The sequence below is a fragment of the Globicephala melas genome, chromosome 2, assembly GCF_963455315.2.
Source record: "Globicephala melas chromosome 2, mGloMel1.2, whole genome shotgun sequence".
NCBI classification, from domain to species: domain Eukaryota; kingdom Metazoa; phylum Chordata; class Mammalia; order Artiodactyla; family Delphinidae; genus Globicephala; species Globicephala melas.
In genome coordinates this window covers 141,030,524-141,049,303 of record NC_083315.2, presented here as the reverse complement: position 1 = coordinate 141,049,303, position 18,780 = coordinate 141,030,524, and the positions used below count along the sequence as shown (strand labels likewise).

The 18,780-nt window shown below is 44.7% G+C and overlaps 1 protein-coding gene across 2 annotated transcripts in view; it reads right to left on the bottom strand.

The window, feature by feature from the left end:
- The window catches only part of FNTB (farnesyltransferase, CAAX box, subunit beta), an 84,329-nt gene that overhangs the window by 55,961 nt on the left and 9,588 nt on the right, over positions 1-18,780 (bottom strand). For both annotated transcript variants that reach the window (XM_060294912.1, XM_030855235.2), the window contains exon 2: positions 6,739-6,803. In XM_060294912.1, coding sequence (XP_060150895.1) covers positions 6,739-6,803 — 65 coding nt within the window. The remainder of the gene's footprint in view (positions 1-6,738; positions 6,804-18,780) is intronic.

The window sequence follows — 18,780 nt, the reverse complement described above, 5'->3', positions numbered from 1 at the left end:
CCGCGCGGCCTGGCCCTGGCTGGGCAGGCTGAGTGTGGCCAGCATAGGTGTGATGGACGAGAAAAACCAGGAGGGCGCAGGAGACGGTTAACAGGGCAGGCAGGGACCCACTCAAGAAGTGAGAGGAGGCTGAGAAACCCAATCCAGGTGAGGGCAAGCACAGAATTTGGAGGCAGAACTCCTGACTTCTAACTATGAAAGGATCAGGTCACAGAGGGGTTTCTACAGGTCAGTTCTTTCCAGTCTGAAAAACAGTCAGAGGAATTTGAATATGCCAAATACCCTGGGATGCTAGGCCACAGAGGAGAGAAGGGAAAATACTCTGTTCCAGTAACGAGAACACTTTCCACCTCATTTAAAATGTCGGGCAAGACAGCATTAAAAGTTTCTTGAGAATAAAATTTTGTGATCCTAAGTGTAATGCTGGGGAAAGGGACCAGGTACTGACTGGAATTCCCTGTTGGGTCTGCCTGCCTACTGCATACCCTATAACCCCGTGAAGGGAGCGCGCATCTAGCTTCAGCACCTGGGCCCAGCACAGAGCAGGCTCTCAACGTTTACTGTCTGAATGAACGAGAGAAAGAATAGAGGAATGGTAGCGTCAGTTTCTGACTAGCCCAAAGAGACTTCTCCCTGGGTACGTGTCCTGTCAATTAAAAAGAATGACAAACCTCAAAGGGAAAGTTAAAATGCGAGCAAGCAGAGAGGACAAGGAGGGGTTGGTTAGATCGCAGATGGCATCCACTCTGGCTCAGGGGTGCTTCCCATCAGTCTCTCGTGTGGTCACACATGCCACACTGCAGGAGACCTGTCAGCCAGGGGTTAAACTTCCCTGGAGGACTCGGTATTTCTAGAGAGCTGAATTAAGCCACAAACAAATCCTTCCCCTTATTGTGGGGAAAAGGAAAAACCAACCCTGGAGAATGAACCCTTTCCCTTGTCTTCTCACTCCTCTCATTTGACAAGGGGCTTGTCCGTCCTAGGAAATGAAAGACCTCAGAGGCAAAGGCTTTTCTATGTGTAGGGAGGAAGAGACTCTGCTACTCCTCAGGGTCCTGAAGTGACAAGAAGCTACCTGAAGCCTCACCTGACCAGAAACATCTAACTGAAAGAAGCTTCAGGCACCTTTTCTGCAGCTCTGAGTTGGTCCCTAGAGGTGGGACCTGAGGCAGCCCAAAGGGGGCTCCCCAATAGCTCTCCTCCCACCCCGAACCTCACTCACAGATAGCCAGGCCCTGGGAGTCCTGCTAAGAGGGAACTAGTGAATTCCTTTAGCTGGTTTCATCTGAAGACCAACTTTGGCCACAAGCAGGGGAAGAGAAATTTCTTTCAGTGGCTTTTTCCACAAGGGAAACTGTCCTTTCACTTTCATCAACTTAATCATAAACACACGTACACATGCATACAAGCACACACACAAAAATGCTAATATGTAAATGTTATTCTAAAATCTCGGGAAATGTTTCTTTGTTTATCTAGAGCTTCAAGGGCCACAATGCTGCTTGAATTTTAACTTCTTCTTTGAGGTTTATGACTCTTTTAAGTTGAAGGGACATATATCCAGTTTCTTTTGGTCAGCCAGAGACTGTACTAAGAGCCTTACTGTTATGGACTAAATTGTGTCTCCCCCCATCCCCAAATTTCATATGTTGAAGCCCTAACCCCCAGTGTGACTGCATTTGAAGATAGGACCTTTAAAGAGGTATTTAAGGTTAAATGGGACCTGGTGATCCTATAAAAAGAGTAAGTGACACTGGGGAGGAGTCCACACAGAGAAAAGGCCATGTGAACACACAGTGAGAAGGCGGTCTCTGCAAGCTAAGGAGAGAGACCTCAGGAGAAACCAACCCTGCCAGCACCCTGATCTTGGAATTCCAGCCTCCCAAACTGTGAGAAAACAAATTTCTGTTGTTTAAGCCACCCCATCAGTGGTATTTGATTATAGCAGCCCTAGCAAACTAATACTCTTACCATTCTTTTAGTCTAAAGTCACCTCTAGATCTAAAACTCTTTTCTGTGTAGGGCGTTAGAAAAGAAAAGCTAGAGCTCTTTCCCTTTCCTTTCTGAATAATTCAGCCCCAAAGCTATTCAATCAGGTGGAGCAGAACAAGCCAGGCTCTGCCAGGAGTGGGGTGGCAGGGCACGCCGCAGGGCACGCTGCAGTGCTCAACTGGCTGAGGAGGGCATCTGTGTGGCTGCGGAGAGAGGGTGGGAGATTGGGACACACAGGAATGACCAAATAAATGCATATATTTAGGATACTGGCAGCCTGGTTCCACTGTTGGAGAAGTATCTTAGAAATACTTGTGTACCGTGCAGTACAGTCCCATGCCCTCACCAAGCTCCAGTCACACTGCCTTGGGTGCACTCTGCTCTTTTCAGTCTCAGAGCTGTAGCTCATGTTTTCCCTCTGCCTGGAAAAGTCCCACCACCTCCTAAACTGGCCAATTCCTACTCACCCCCCAGGTCTCAGCCTAAGAGTCACTTTCTCTGAGAGGCCTCTGCTACGACTTAATGTCTACATCCCTCCAAAACTCTTATGTTGAAATCCTAATCCCCAGTGTGATGGTATTAGGAGGTGGGGACCTCTCTGCATGGTGATTAGGTGGTCAGGGTAGAGTTCTCATGAAGGGATTAGTGCTCTTATAAAAGAGACCCCAGAGAGCTTCTTCCACCAGGTGAGAATACAGTGAGAAGATGCCATCTATGAACCAGAGGTACGGGTCCTCGCCAGACACCAGATCTGCTGGTGCCTTGATCTTGGACTTCCCAGGCTCCAGAACTGTGAGAAATAAACGTTAAGTCACCCAATCTACAGGAAGTTGCTACAGCAGCCCAAATAGACTGAGACACCTTCCCTAATTTACATCCAACCTAATTTACACCCTCCCTGTTACTCTCTCTTGGAGCGCCACGTTCCCTTCTTAAGACAGTTACCTCCGGGCTTCCCTGGTGGCGCAGTGGTTGAGAATCCACCTGCCAATGCAGAGGACACGGGTTTGAGCCCTGGTCCGGGAAGATCCCACATGCCGCAGAGCAACTAAGCCCGTGCGCCACAACTACTGAGCCTGAGCTCTAGAGCCCGCGAGCCACAACTACTGAAGCCCGCGCACCTAGAGCCCGTGTTCCACAACAGAAGTCACCGCAGTGAGAAGCCCGTGCACTGCAACGAAGAGTAGCCCCCGCTCGCGGCAACTAGGGAGAAGCAACGAAGACCCAACGCAGCCAAAAATAAATAAATAAAAGAAATTTATATTAAAAAAAAAAGAGAGACAGTCACCCCCTTGGTAACTATGTTCTTTGAATTCACTGGTTTAATAACTACCTTCCCCATGAGACTGAGAGCCCAGCAGGAGCAGGACCTGGGTCAGCCTTGCTCACCCTGTTCCCAGAGCCCAGCAGTGCCTGAGCCCCTAGATACCGTTGCCAAATGGGTGAAGGAATGAATGACTTTAAATGAACACAGCAAACTGAATGACAGCAAACACACTCCCTCCCCCTAAACGTGGACCATCCCTGAGACTCATGCCTTTGTTTGTGACAGATGAGAGATCAGGGAATCAGTCCATTGTTGGCTGCTGGGAGGGCTTTAAACCCACTAAAGCCAGGGGCTTCTCCAGTCAAAAAGTAAGCCTCTGGCACATAAGCAGTAAGTCACTTGAGAGAGGGTGGGAGGGAAGATGAACTTACTTGTATGAACCTTGGAAAGAACAACAGTATGAAGGACCATATCTTTCAACTGCTCAGGATTTGGAAAATGCTAAAGTATCATCACATAGCGAAATGGCAGAAAACATGGAAGCTGAGCAGGTGCCCGTATGAAAACTGCTTTGAGAGCTTAACTCAGAGCATTCTGGCTTCAGAGCAACTGCCAACACTTAACCTTTAGTGCTCTATTAGCATTATCAATATTTCCCCCTTACAAGGAGCACCAGGCTACTTTTTCCCAAGAAAAAAACAATTTGTTTGTTTGTTTTTTGGCCACGCTGCACAGCTTGAGGGATCTCAGTTCCCAGACCAGGAACTGAACCTGGGTTACGGCAGCAAAAGCCCAGAATCCTAACCACTAGGTCACCAGGGAACTCCCCGACAATTTAAAAATTTCATGTGAGTGTGTGTGTGTGTGTGTGTGGTTTATGCATTTCAGGTGTCTTACTAAAGCTAATATAATACATGGAAAAGGGGAAATTCATAAGCATGTGAAACTGTGAGAATGACTAACCACGGGGAAAGAAAAATTAACTTTTATGGGAAAGCAGGATACGGATAAACAGAACTGTTCAAAGCATGGTCCAAAAGCTCCTTGGGAGGGACCCCCTCACTCCAGGAGAGAATGCATGTTTCACAGTCTGAGAGTGAGGAAGATCATTTCTGGGATGAGGAATAAACTGTAGAATGTAACAACATTCAGCTTCAGCCTTGAACTTCAGCCCAATCTTCTATTTGGCAGTGGCTCTGAAAGGCTGAATAGATGGATGCCTCGCTCAGCACCATTGCTGGCATCCCCGGACCTGGGCGTGGTCAGTGATCCTGGGAGTGTGTGTGATTCTGCCACATCGGATCAGCAGCATGACCTCAGAAACACACACGAGCCATGTCACCTAGATTAATTGCTCTATCTGAATATTCACTTCAGCTAACAAGGAAGTTTCGTTCCTGCAATACAATACTAGACTTTTAAAATTTGACTACTAAAATATTAAATATTGTAATTGTGATAGTAATTTAAAATGCTGATAAATTTTCATATTTATTCTTAAACCCCAGAAGTTCATTCTATGGTGAAGATGTTTGGCTCCAGCCTCATGTTGATAAGTTGATTTACATTCTCAGCCATCTGGCCACAGTGTGTAATATCTCTAATATTAATTAGCAGGCCGTGACATAAGATGCTAATTAGCATCCTTTAAAACACTCATTTTCATAGGCAACAATGACAAAATGGGAAATGTCAGATTCCTGACATAAACCCAGAGCCCTGGTATATTCTATTTCCACAAAGGATACAAACCCAACAGAAACATTTTTGTTTTCCACCCACACCTGACCTAAGACCTATGAATCAGGGGATTTTACTCCTTTACTGTCCTCTACCACCACTCCCAAAACACAGCTTCTTCCCAGATTGTAACCTCCTATTCTCCGTCCCATCTCAGTAAGAATAAAAGGAAAGTCCAAGGGCTCTATTCTGATGGTGGGTGAAAAAGGAATGTCAAATGATCAAAGGTCCCTTTGGAAATACAGAGGATATGTGTCCACAGAGCTGGTGACAGGGCACAGTGACTCAGAGCACAATCAGGTGAGTCATCGTGATGCAACTCTAACCACAAACCCCTCCTGAAGCCACCATGCCCCTCACCATCACCAAGTCCTACCACCTCTGGGGAAACAGCCTGTACTGGGCAGAGAGCTCCTTCTCCCCGAGCTGTTTACACAAATGGTGTCGTTTGCTAAGCTCCAACTGTGGCTCACGACAAAAGCAATAATTCATTGATTGAGGTCTGGGCTACGAGTTAAAGTAGAAATTTAGGTTAGCAGTTTGGAAGAAGACTCCTCTGGTTAGTTGATGCTTTCCTTTTCTGCTCTAGGGAAGAAAGATCAAGAGAACTCTTCCATCTGTCTTTCCATTTTTCCAACTGTTTTCTGCCTTGGCTAATCAGAATATTTTAACTAAATTTCTTCTCATGGAAATAAGGGCAAAATGGAATGGTGGCAAAAAAAGACACCAAGTTAACTCAGGCTAGAAATATTTGTAATGGTCCAGTAAGCAGAAGTACCCAGAGACTGACTTGCCAGGAGTTAGTGTGTTAGGAGGCCTCAGGAAATTGGGAGACATGATAAAGGAGGTCAGGCTGGACCTCAGACCCTTCAGCTTCCCATCCAGAGAGAATCAGCCAGCGGCCCACTAGACTACGTCCAGAGACTGTCAAGGAAAAGTGCTATAACATTAAGATAAAACAATGACCAAACACAATTTAGACTACTGATCAGGAAAGATAACACAGGACAGTTTCAGAGAAGCAATCTGTGATTAGAAGAGAAATGCTAATAAATGAAATAACCTTATGAAATTCTAGTGTGATACATTACAAAATTGGGGGAAAAAAGAGAAAATGAAGGTTCAAATTAATAAGTTTCTGCTTATAATCCTCCTTTTGGAATTTCTGACATCAAAGAGCTCAGAAGGCTTCAACTTACTAAGCACCAAGGAAAACAAAAGGCATTTTATTTCTCACTTGAAATGTCGCCCTTGGGAATCTGCTGCACAATCACCAGTAAAGGCCAGGCTGGGAGAAGCTCAAACTTCTCACATTTTCCCAGTCAAGTCATAATATACATCAAAGGAATCCATCCTTTGCCATCCCCCTGGACTCTACATCTGTTTCAAAGTGTTATATGAAAAGCTTGAGAGTTCTGAACATCAGCAGAGCAGGTCAGAACTAAGCTTCAAGATCATGAACTTCCTCTCTCCACCTTCAGAGCTCAGAGTTCAGGCCCTGAGGGCATCCCCATGTAACAGCTGATGGCTCAGTTCAAGTGAGCAGCTCCTCTAGACAGTATTCTAATAGTGGTAGGAGCTGGGGTCAGGAGCACCTCCAGGGAGCCACAAGGTCAGGGAACACCAGCCTCACAGCAGACTCATCCCCTGAGGTTGGACAAGCTCAAGGAGGAAAGAAGAAAGGCTCCCATGGGAGATGGTATTTCCCGGATCCCCTCAAACACTTAACCACAGCTTACCTTGGTACAAGGTGGTTGAACTTGTAAGAACTGAAGACCTCTTGGATCTTTTCTTCTACTTTTGCCTGGTAAGGATGCAGGAGATGGGAGAGAGAAAACAAATACAGATGAGACCTTTATCCACTTTATGTTCCTACTGCCACAAATGCCTACCAGCTAGAGTTCCTTGGTGTGACTTTGTACCTCACAGCATAACAAGACTGCATTCAGGGGCTCTGCAGGATGACAGGCTTGGGACAAGGACAGAAAGAGAAAGAATGCCCTGTACCACATTAGCATCACAACCGACTTCTCCAGAAAACTAATCCATGGTATCCAAACTAATGGCGATTCTGGAGTTTGGCACCCTGGCACCAGTTACTCAGGGAGCAGGTGAAGATGGACCCCTTTTGCTTGAAAGACCTGTTCTTGCCTGCTCTATGAAGTTGTTTAGGTGTTCGTTAACCGGCCATTCTCAAATATGCAATTAATTTCTGCCAAGGGTCCTACTTCTTATTGTCAGATTTAATGGTTTAAATATAGATTGAACAGTATTAAAATCCCCAAAGGGATTTACAAGAATATCAATCATGGAAACACCAAAGAAATAGCACACCTGGTCATTGGACCTGTGTCACACACCAGACTCCACAGTCCCATAAAACAAAGAATCTCGGAAAGTCAGGTCACAAAGGAATGAGATGACCTGTCTCCTCTGAAGATCACACCATGATGTAGTCAGACAGCACAGATTCTGTAAGGAAAGGATACAGCAGTGCAGGAGGGGGCTGGTCAACGGGATACAGGGTTTCACCTTCACGGCCATCCCTGCTTTGTGGTGAGGCAAGTCCTTGCTGAGATTTCAAGATATATAATAATGTCCTCTCTGGGAAATATCAAAAATGCATTATTTGTTTCTGAAACACCTGAGTTAGAGCTTCCAGTCCCTTTGACAAGCTTCCAAAAATCACGATGAGGGGAGCAGTGATGTGAGTCAGCTAAAATGGCAGTCCATCTAAAATTCATTTATATTTGGTTTTAGGATATGCTTTGGTATTTGCCTTTGAACATGAGTTTCAGGGATTACCTGGCCAAGAATTTATAATACTTCAAAAAACAGACTGAAGTCACTGTGAGAATTCGACTCAGAAGAAGTAAGAAAGTTCTCCCAGACCCCTCACGATGCTTTCTCCATGCCAGACACTGATGTGGGACTAATACAAAGCACCAGCCTAAATGAAACACAGACTGCATTTTTCAGTCGTGCCTTCCTTGGCTATACGTTGAAAGGGATAAAAAAAAAAAAAAATACGAGAAACATATGTCAGGAAGATCATGAAATAAAAATATTTGCCTACCAGGTTTGGACACACAGTTTTTCTGGGCAGGAGCGTGCTGTTTCCCCCTTTGCCTGCCAAAGCAGTAAAGCTATTCTTTCTACTTCACCCGAAACTCTATCTCCAAGATTCGATTCAGCCCCAGCGCACAGAGGTCGAGTTTTCGGCATCACTAGGAGTGGAATCGCTGGATCATTATGATAACTTTATGTTTAATCATTTGAGGAACTGCCAGACTGTTTTCCAGAGCAGTTGTACCATTTTATATTCCCATCAGCAGTATATGAGAGCTCCAATTTCTTCACATCCTCAGCAACACATTATTATCTATGTTTCTGATCATAGCCATCCTAGTGTGTGTCAAGTAGTATTTCACTAGTTGTTTTTTTTTAAATAAATTTATTTTATTTTTGGCTGCGTTGGGTCTTCGTTGCTGCGTGTGGGCTTCTCCCTAGTTGCAGCGAGCGGGGGCTACTCTTCATTACGGTGCATGGGCTTCTCACTGTGGTGGCTTCTCTTGTTGTGGAACACGGGCTCTAGGCATGCGGGCTTCAGTAGTTGCAGCACGTGGGCTCAGTAGTTGTGGCTCGCGGGTTTAGCTGCTCCGTAGCATGTGGGATTTTCCCAGACCACGGCTCGAACCTGTGTCCCCTGCATTGGCAGGTGGATTCTTAACCACTGAGCCACCAGGGAAGCCCTCACTATAGTTTTGATTGCCTTTCCCTGATGACTAATGATGTTGAGCATCTTTTTACAGGCTTATTGGCCATTTGTAGATATTCTTTGGAGAAATGTCTATTCAGGTCTTTGTTCGTTTTTTAAAGTGGGTTGTCTTTTTATTAATGAATTGTAATAAGTCCTTATATATTCTATCAATAGATACAAGTTGCTTGTCATATTCCCATTCTGTGGGTTGTCTCTAGGAACTAGTGTATTTTTTAATAGAAAAAGATCACTTCAGAGCACAAAGTATGATTTTTAGAGTACAACTTTTAAAATAATACTAGCAATAAACCTGTATTTTTTTGACAAAGAGTAATGGATTAATATACAAATTTAAAACTAGTCATCTGAGGATAAGAAAATGAAAGTCATCCCCAAAATATAACATCCTTTTTTGCCTCTCCTTCTCCACATACAGTCTGCTAGTGTGATATAAATCGTAGTAATTTTGTCACTGGGAAGATGTAAGCATTCTTTGAATGTTCTGATTTGCATAGTGGAAGGAAAGGAAGAAAGCTAGTTGTATACAGAAGAGTTAACACAGCAGGCCTGAGACTACCATCCTTAGAAAGGCCTACTTGAAAGGTAGACCCTGGCTGGAGTCTGGGAGCCTGGATCTCCGGAGGGCTCTCCCCATTCCCAGAACTGATAAGACAGGCTCACTAAGCCTAAACGGTGTAAACAACGTGGTTTATGGTGAACAGCTATCTTCCTTCTGGGAGTCTGGAATTATGCTAGAAAGAGGGTGCCTATGTGACCAGCCCCAGTAAAAACCATGAGCGCCCAGTCTCTAATGAGCTTCCCTGGTAGCTCTGCGTGTGTGGTCACAGTTCAATGCTGGAGAAATTAAACACGTCCCCTGTGACTCCAAGGGGAGAGAACTCCTGGAAGCGTGTGCCTCGCTTCCTGCAGACTTCAGCCCACGAGCCTTTTCCCTTGGCTGATTTTGTTCCGTAGCCTGTTGTTGTAATAAATCATAACCATGAGGACAGCTATATGCTGAGTTCTCTGAATCTTTGTGTAAGCAGATAAGGTAGAGGGTCCCCGGAGAAAGAAAACCAGTCATGGCTTTCTTGACATAAGAGAGGCCATTTTGGCCTAAGCCATTCTGGGATCTAAGCCTGGCCACAATGCTTGCCCTTTAATAGGTCTTAGAAATCAATGATCTTAAGAGAAGAAAGAATGTAGATGCTGACTGTTATCAGGCAAGAGAAATAACAATAGCGAAGATAATATATTAGTTATAAAGACTCCCAGTTCTCTTTCAATGGTAAAGAGTAGCCTGAAGCCTCAACCACCAGATGTACTGGAACCTAAGGGCTGATGATGTTGACCTTTTCTGAACTTCTGACTTCAATCAACTAAAGCTTGGACTCTGTTGACCACCCAAGCCCCATCATGAATATGCATGTGCCCTTAGCTTAAAACTTCCCCAATTTTGCTGTTGGGAGAGACACTGCTTTGGGAAAGACCCCCAGTGTTCTCCTTACTTGCTGCAAGGAATAAATCCTTCCTTCTCCCCATCTTTGGCTCCGTTGTGTCTTTTGGCTCAACACTCACCAAGAGGCAAACCAGTTTTCAGGTAACACTAGCAGTGAATCAGTGAACCTAGGAGTGGTCTTGGGGACCTCCAAAACATGAGGAGAATTAAAAATTTAGCCTTTGGGACAGAATTAAGAGAAGCAGTCACAACAATTGCATCATGTCTATGAAGCAAGATCTATAGTTAAATTCCTTTTTAAAATTTTATCAAAATTCTCACTTTAAATATAGGAGAACTGGGGGTAACTATTAAAAAACAAAGTTACCTAAGTCATGAAGAACTCTAACACTACACAGCTCTCAAATCAGAATTAGGAAGGGAGGAAGGGAGGGAGGGAGGGAGGGAGGGAGGGAGGAAGGAAGGAAGGAAGGAAGGAAGGAAGGAAGGAAGGAAGGAAGGAAGGAGGGATTGGCTTCAACATAGGGATGCTAAAGCATGTCTGCTTTCCCTGGCCTTTCATTTTATCTTGAATTTCCATGTTTCCTTTCCATCCCAAAGGAAGGGACCCTTCTGTTTTAGTTAATTTCTCTTTTCTGCATGAGAGCTCCCACAGGCAAGGCAGCTATCAACTGAGTACAATACAAAGGGTTATTAACAGCCCTACAATAGCAGATAATTTTCTCTTGCATAAACAGCAAAAAGCCCATAGGTTCATTTCCCTTGAGCACAAAGCACACAGTTTGTGACCATGTTAATGAAAGTGATATGGCTCTCTTGGGAGGAGGATGACATCCTAAAGCATCTGTTCGGTTTCAGGAACATTGCTACATGAAATGTTATAAGAAATGCCATCAGGACTAGTCACCAAAAAATTCAGTCCCAAGGGATTAGCTCTTCAAAAATTTTAAACAGCCTGAAATAAAGGAACCTTGATTGGCTCCTGATTCAAAACACACACCAAAAAGATATAAAAAGAATCTTGAGACAATTGGGGAAATTTAAAAATAAATTGGAGGGAATTCCCTGGTGGTGCAGTGGTTAGGACTCCGTGCTTTCACTGCCGAGGGCCAGAATTCAATCCCTGGTCAGGGAACTAAGATATCACAAGCCACATGGCTTGGCCAAAAACAAAACAAAACAAAAAAATAAAACATAAAAAATAAATTGGATATTAAATGATATTATACAATTACTTTTAATTTTCTTAGGTGTGATATTATTGCCCTGATGTAGAAGAACATTATTCTTAAGAGACGCATGCTTTATTATTTAGGGGTAAAGTGTCATAATATCTTCATCTTACTTTCAAAGATTCGGGGAAAAAAAAACAGTCATATACATATATACACGTGTGTACATACACACACATATAAACATACACACACACACCCCCAAAGGAAAAGTTGTGTCCATCACTGTGAAACAGGAGGGAAGGGGGCAGGGCACTACCCATGAAAGAATGACATAGCCCGAGGACATGACATAAACTGATTAGAACCAAATGGGTCCAAGATGGCAGACAAGTCAACTTCCACTAGACCTTGAGTCTCAGTATACACTCGCTGTAACACATCAGGAAGCTAAATGACACACCCACAGGCACCAAGACAGTTCTAAGACTGACCATAAGGATCAAAAAGTGGGCGGTGGGGCTTCCCTGGTGGCACAGTGGTTGAGAATCTGCCTGCTAATGCAGGGGACACAGGTTCGAGCCCTGGTCTGGGAGAATCCCACATGCCGCGGAGCAACTTGTCCCGTGAGCCACAACTACTGAGCCTGTGCGTCTGGAGCCTGTGCTCCGCAACAAGAGAGGCTGCGATAGTGAGAGGCCCGCGCACCGCGATGAAGAGTGGCCCCCGTTTGCCACAACTAGAGAAAGCCCTCGCACAGAAAAGATGCAACACAGCAAAAATAAATTAATTAATAAACTCCTACCCCCAACATCTTCTTTTAAAAAAAAAAAAGTGGGCGGTGGCCCAATTCCTGGAAATCCCCGCCCCTTCCCAAAATAGCTGAAATACTCCTGCCACTCATTAGCCTATGAAATTACCCAACCCTATAAAAACTGACAACCCCTTACCCTGGTGCCTTTCTCACCTTCTGAGATGGTCCACACTCTGTCTGTGGAGTGTGTTTCTCTCTAAATAAATCTACTTCTTTTTTTAAAAAAATAAATTTACTTATTTATTTATTATGTTTTGGCTGCGTTGGGTCTTTGTTGCTGTGCCCAGGGCTTTCTCTAGTTGTGGTAAGCAGGGGCGGAGCACAGGCTCTAGGCACGCGGGCTACAGTAGTTGTGGCACATGGGCTCTGTAGCTGTGGCTCGCGGGCCCTAGAGTGCAGGCTCAGTAGTTGTGGCACACAGGCTTAGTTGCTCCATGGCATATGGGATCTTCCCGGACCAGGGATTGAACCTGTGTCTCCTACATTGGCAGGTGGATCTTCAACCACTGCACCACCAGGGAAGTCCCTAAATCCACTTCTTACCTATCACTTTGTCTCTCACTGAATTCTTTCTGCGATGAGACATCAAGAACCTGAGCTTCATTAAGTCCTAAAACCAGGTGTGTGATCTCAGTTGGAAGAACCCTGGTTCTTCCTAATTCTGATTTGTGTGAACCCTGGTTTTGGCCAGGTTCAAGTCCCAGCCTCGTGGGTTCAAGTCCCAATCAGGTTTTTGGCCGGGTTCAAGTCCCGCCACGTGGGTTCAAGGCCCAATCTGAGGTGCATGGTTTCAGCTGGCAACCACGAAGGGATGGTGATAAGGTAAGAATGTTGAGAGTTAGGTTTTGGTCCTAAAGAGGCCCTTGTGATGCTGCGAGCCAGTATACTGGGGAGGACGCTCTGCCAGTGTCTGCTCATTTTTGAGCGGTAGGTCAATCCTGTTGCTTGTGCACATGCAACAGCAGATCCAGGACAGAATTGTTAATCTCTATACTCATCTCCCTGACTCTGAGGTTTTTCTCCTACATTCTTGCATTCTTGTTCATTCCTACTCCATTTCTTTCTTTCTTCCACTAACCCCAGAAAACCTGTGTGACCACCAAGGTGTACTTTTTATTGCTTTTACTCCCCTCCCTCTGACCCTTACAAGTGCTGACCCTTTTTTTTTTTTTTTTTTTTGCCGTATGCGGGCCTCTCACTGTTGTGGCCTCTCCCACTGCGGAGCACAGGCTCCGATGCGCAGGCTCAGCGGCCATGGCCCACGAGCCCAGCCGCTCCATGGCATGTGGGATCTTCCCGGATCGGGGCACGAACCCGTGTCCCCTGCATCGGCAGGTGGACTCCCAACCACTGCGCCACCAGGGAAGCCCCATAAATGCTGACCCTTTATTCCCAACTTATAGCTAGACCAACTCCCACTCATTATCAACACCATTGGGGATGTCTTCTATGCTGTTTCTTTGTGACAACTTTTTGGGCACTAACACCCGGTTGGGAGACTACCCTGGAAGGGACAGCATCTAAAGTCATAAGTGCAAATCTTCACCAAATTGCACGGTGGATTTTACTTAAGAGTGGAGTTTTGGACAGCTCAGGAGCTTGTCTAAAATGGGTCAGGCTGCATTAATCCCAACCAATACCCCTCTGGGCCATATACTCTGGGATTGGGAAAGATTTGGACAACAGGAATTAAACGGAAAAAACTTAGTAGGTTATGTAATCAGGTTTGGCCGCAATATGAGTTAGGAAATTTAAAATTGAGTGAAGTACCCTGTGTTCAAATTTCCATGGCCTTGTATCTAGGCAATGGAACCCAAAAGGAATTTAAGGCATGTGTAGCTTGGAGGGATAACTCTAGGAAGTACACTGAGTACATTTTAACTGACCCACCCTACAGGGCCATGGATCCCGAAGGAACGTGGTTCCCTTCTCCCCCGAGGTACAGGCCCTTTTGGCTATGCATTTCATAGCCCAGTCTGACCCAGACATCAGGAGCAAAATTCAGAAAACAACTGCTGGTCCTCAGACTCTGATGAACAATTTGTTCCAATTGGCTTATTTGGTTTTCGGTTAATAGGGATATGGTCGAAAAGGCTGAACGCACCCAGAGAAATATGCAAAAGGCCCAGATGACGGCAGTGGCTTTGTCCACTCAGAGGCCACCAAAGGGGAAGTTGGCTTTTCTGGGCCAACCTGGCCCTGGCAGACCACAGGGTCCATGGGTAGCCATACAAGGCCAGTGTACCCTGTGTGGATACAACGGACTGGAGGGAGGATTGTGATCAATATGCCCTTTGCAAACAGCCAGGGCATTGGAAGAGGGAATGCCCCATACGCCAGAGAGCGACGGGGGGCCCCTCAGTCATTGATGGTTTTGCAATCAGAAGACTGAAGGGGCCCAAGGCCGAAAGTGGCTCTGCCTAGAGATACCATCTACATAACTAATGTAGAGCCTTGGGTGGTCACTGATGTCGTGGGCCACAAGACAGGATTTCTTAACGACACTGGTGCAACCTTGGTCTTAACCCAAAGGATTGGAAACCTTAGCAGTCATAAGGAATACATAATGGAGCTGTTAGGGAAGAGACAGGGGCACACCTTCCTGGAACCCCTTTTGTGCAAGACCAATGGCCAGCTGTTTTTACATTCCTTCCTGTTTGTGCCTGACTGTCCCATCCCTTTAATGGGAAGAGATTTATTAACTAAGTTAGGGGCCACTCTGTTTCTTGAGGGGCAAGGGAACCACCCTCATCACCAAATGGTTCTAACAAAAAGCAACAAGGAACAGATAATCTGAAGCTAAAATAGAAGACTTAGTAGACCCTGGAATGTGGACTATCGAGGTTCTGGGCTTGGCCAAAGGTATCCAGCCAGTGGTTATTAAGTAAAAAGGGTTATATAGCGTCTAAATAAGGTACACATTTCTTAAGCCTAGGGAAGATCCTCAAAATTGTTTGTAAATAGATTACCAAAACAGGAGGCCACTGGTCTGACTAAACTAACCATAGCTGATATTCAGAGCCTGACAGGAATTTTGGAAGAGGCCTTCTCCCCTAAGCTAAATGAGGAAAAGTAAAACTTTCCAACTTAAATGAATGGGTATGTCAGTCCTTCAATATCATTGAGGTAACCACTCAATTCTTTGAGAAAGAAAACAAGGCTGCCCTTGTTTTACAAATGTAGTCTTTACAGGACCAGAGGTGTGGCTCCCAAAATAATCCAAAACCCACCAATCCTTTTACCACTCGCCAAACCTTCCCTATTTATCTTAAGAGACTTGTAAGTGTTAAACAAAGGGGAAACAGTCATCCTAGGAGGAACTTGCCAGTATCTTTGAGATGCAAATGTCCTATCTGGTCTTCTCAGGAACCCTTATCTCTGCCATCTTTTTAAACGCAAATTTTAAAAAAGAGGGTAAAGTAATTTAGAACTTGACTTGTCAAGGATAAATAGAAATCCTAAGTGTCTTTTCTGTAAACACTAGTAAAAAGGGTTTAACCATCGACATAAGGTGACCTTGATTTGTTCCATCTGCCAGAAGCCCAATTTGAATCCAACCCCTTGTAACTGATAGGTTTTATGTTGTATCTGACTCAGGACTGAAATTTTGGAATGGGAACTATGAGGCCTCTGTGTTTGTTTGTGTGTTCATATGTATCTATATGTGTGTTGTGGGCGTGTGATATTGCCAAAAATGAATTCGTAAAAGAGCTCTACTTAACTGGCTAAAAAAAAAAAATTAAGTGTTTATATAAATACTCAGAAATAGAAAATAATCTGGCCAGAATGCATTTCAGGTTCATGTCATCTGAAAAATATTCAGTACTAAACTGATATCTGGTATTGAAGGTGGCTTAAGCTTGTTGGTTTGATTAACACAGACCTGTTAGAGTCATCAATGATCAATGTCAAGTATAATCCTTCTGTTGTACCTAGGTTTATTAGAGGTCAAATAAGACATTTTTCTGTTACAACTTTGTCAACAAGTAACTCAATGTGAAAAAAACTTTTAAGAAAAGTAAGATATGTGTTTTTAGTAAAAGAAGGTGTGAAGAATGAAGAATACTGAAAAGAGTTATACATGATCAGGATTTTCTAAGACTGGATTAAATTTAGTTGGGTAAATGGATTTTGCTGGGAATGGGCTGGGACAAGACTGGATTTGGTATGTTTCTTTGCCTTTTAAGTGATCTGTATTTGTTTTTGAGATCTCCTGTAACTTTAGTTAGGGAATAAGTATTGTCTCACAGTGACCTATGATCTTATTTGACCAAGTGTTTTGAAACTTTTTGACAAGCTTCCCAAATGTCAAATTTTAATTGTTTCTTTTGATTTCCAGCTAACTTTGGGGTAGAGGGCCCCTGAGGTATCTCAGAGAGAAATATTTAACTAGGATTATTTCGTATGTTAAGTTAAATGTAATCATTCGTAACTCTGGCTATTATAACCACATTTCTTTATCGATTACACTGTTACCAGATGTTTAACCATGCCTTTTGTCATTTACTGATATTTTTGTACTCTGATGCTGTTACAAAAAGTGCTTCATCATCAAGGAGATTCACAGAAAGGCCTTGGAAGCAGTTACAACAGTTCCACACCAAGATGATGGCTATGCGAGGACTCCAGCCCATACTGACTTAGAACAAGGAGCTGTATTGCCCCCTGGGGCCCCTAGATCAGGCATCCAGAGATTTTTACTCCCTGACAGGCAGGGTGAAGCAGTTACAGAAGACAGACCATCGCCCTTCTGCTTCCCATAAGAATATGGGATAGGGGCTTCCCTGGTGGTGCAGTGGTTTAGAGTCCGCCTGCCGATGCAGGGGACACAGGTTCGTGCCCCGGTCCAGGAGGATCCCACATGCCACGGAGCGGCTGGGCCCGTAAGCCATGGCCGCTGAGCCTGCGCGTCCAGAGCCTGTGCTCCGCAATAGGAGAGGCCACAACAGTGAGAGGCCACAACAGTGAGAGGCCCACGTACCGCAAAAAAAAAAAAAGGAATACGGGATAAAATCTCTGAGGGGGGAATGAAACAGGAGGGAAGGGGGCAAGGCACTACCCATGAAAGAATGACATAGCCGGAGGACATGACATAAACTGATTAGAACCAAATGGGTCCAAGATGGCAGACAAGTCAACTTCCACTAGACCTTGAGTCTCAGTATACACTCATTGTAACACATCAGGAAGCTAAATGACACACCCACAGGCACCAAGACAGTTCTAAGACTGACCATAAGGATCAAAAAGTGGGCGGGGGCTTCCCTGGTGGTGCAGTGGTTAAGAATCCGCCTGCCAATGCAGGGGGCATGGGTTTGAGCCCTGGTCCGGGAAGATCCCACATGCCGCGGAGCAACTAGGCCCGTGCGCCACAACTACTGAGCCTGTGCGTCACAGCTACTGAGCCTGTGAGCCGCAACTACTGAAGCCCGTGCGCCTAGAGCCTGTGCTCCACAACAAGAGAAGCCACCGCAATGAGAAGCCCAAGCACCACAATGAAGAGTAGCCCCGCTGCACGAAGATAACGCAGCCAACTATAAATAAATTGTTTTAAAAATTAGAAATCCCCGCCCCTCCCCCAAATAGCTGGAATACCCCTCCCACTCATCAGCCTATGAAATTACCCACCCCTATAAAAACTGACAACCCCTTACCCTGGTGCCACTCTGGCCTTCTGAGATGGCCCACCCTCTGTGGTTCTCTCTAAATAAATCCACTTCTTATCTATCACTTTCTCTCTCACTGAATTCTTTCTGTGATGAGACATCAAGAACCTGAGCTTCATTAAGTTCTGAAACCAGGTGTCTGATCTCAGTTGGCAGACTGTGGGTTTTGGCCAGGTTCAAGTCCCAGCCTCGTGGGCTGAAGTCCCAAACCGAGTTTTGGCTGGGTTTGAGTCCCAATCTGAGTTGCATGGTTTCAACTGGGTTATCTCCACCTTTGTCCTTTTTTTGTGTGTGGGGGGGGTGCCAAGCTGCACGGCATGTGAGATCTTAGTTCCCCCGACCAGGGATGGAACCCATGTCCCCTGTGGTGGAAGCAAGAAGTCTTTAACCACTGGACCGCCAGGGAAGTCCCTCCACTTTTGTCCTTGACAAGACTATCTCACAATTTTGTACAGGTAGAATTTGCAGAAAACTGATAGTAATGCAAACAATTTCTGTCCACAGAAATACAAATTGTATCTAGTAAAATGGAAGTACTTGTAAATGCAAGTATAATGAATATCGCCCAGTTGTGCGTCCATTTGCAAATTTACTTCAGCATCCCTATCTGACTTTAAAGGTGGTATGTTGAGTTCCTGTCTGAACTAGTTGTAATATCTTACTGGGTCCATGAGTCAACTAAAATCTTGGACATGTGTTCATTTTATATTTGTGTGAGTCGTGATTTTATCTTCTTTTAAAATTTATCCTTGAACAGTTTATATGGCGGAGCAGGGGGGATTAGGTGGAGGACAAACAGATACTGTCAATTTTTCTGTATATTTGACATTTTTTGTAATAAAAAGTTAGAGGAACCAAGATTCCATCACAACTTTATCTAGGTATAAGAAAGATTTTTGAAAAGTCAAAT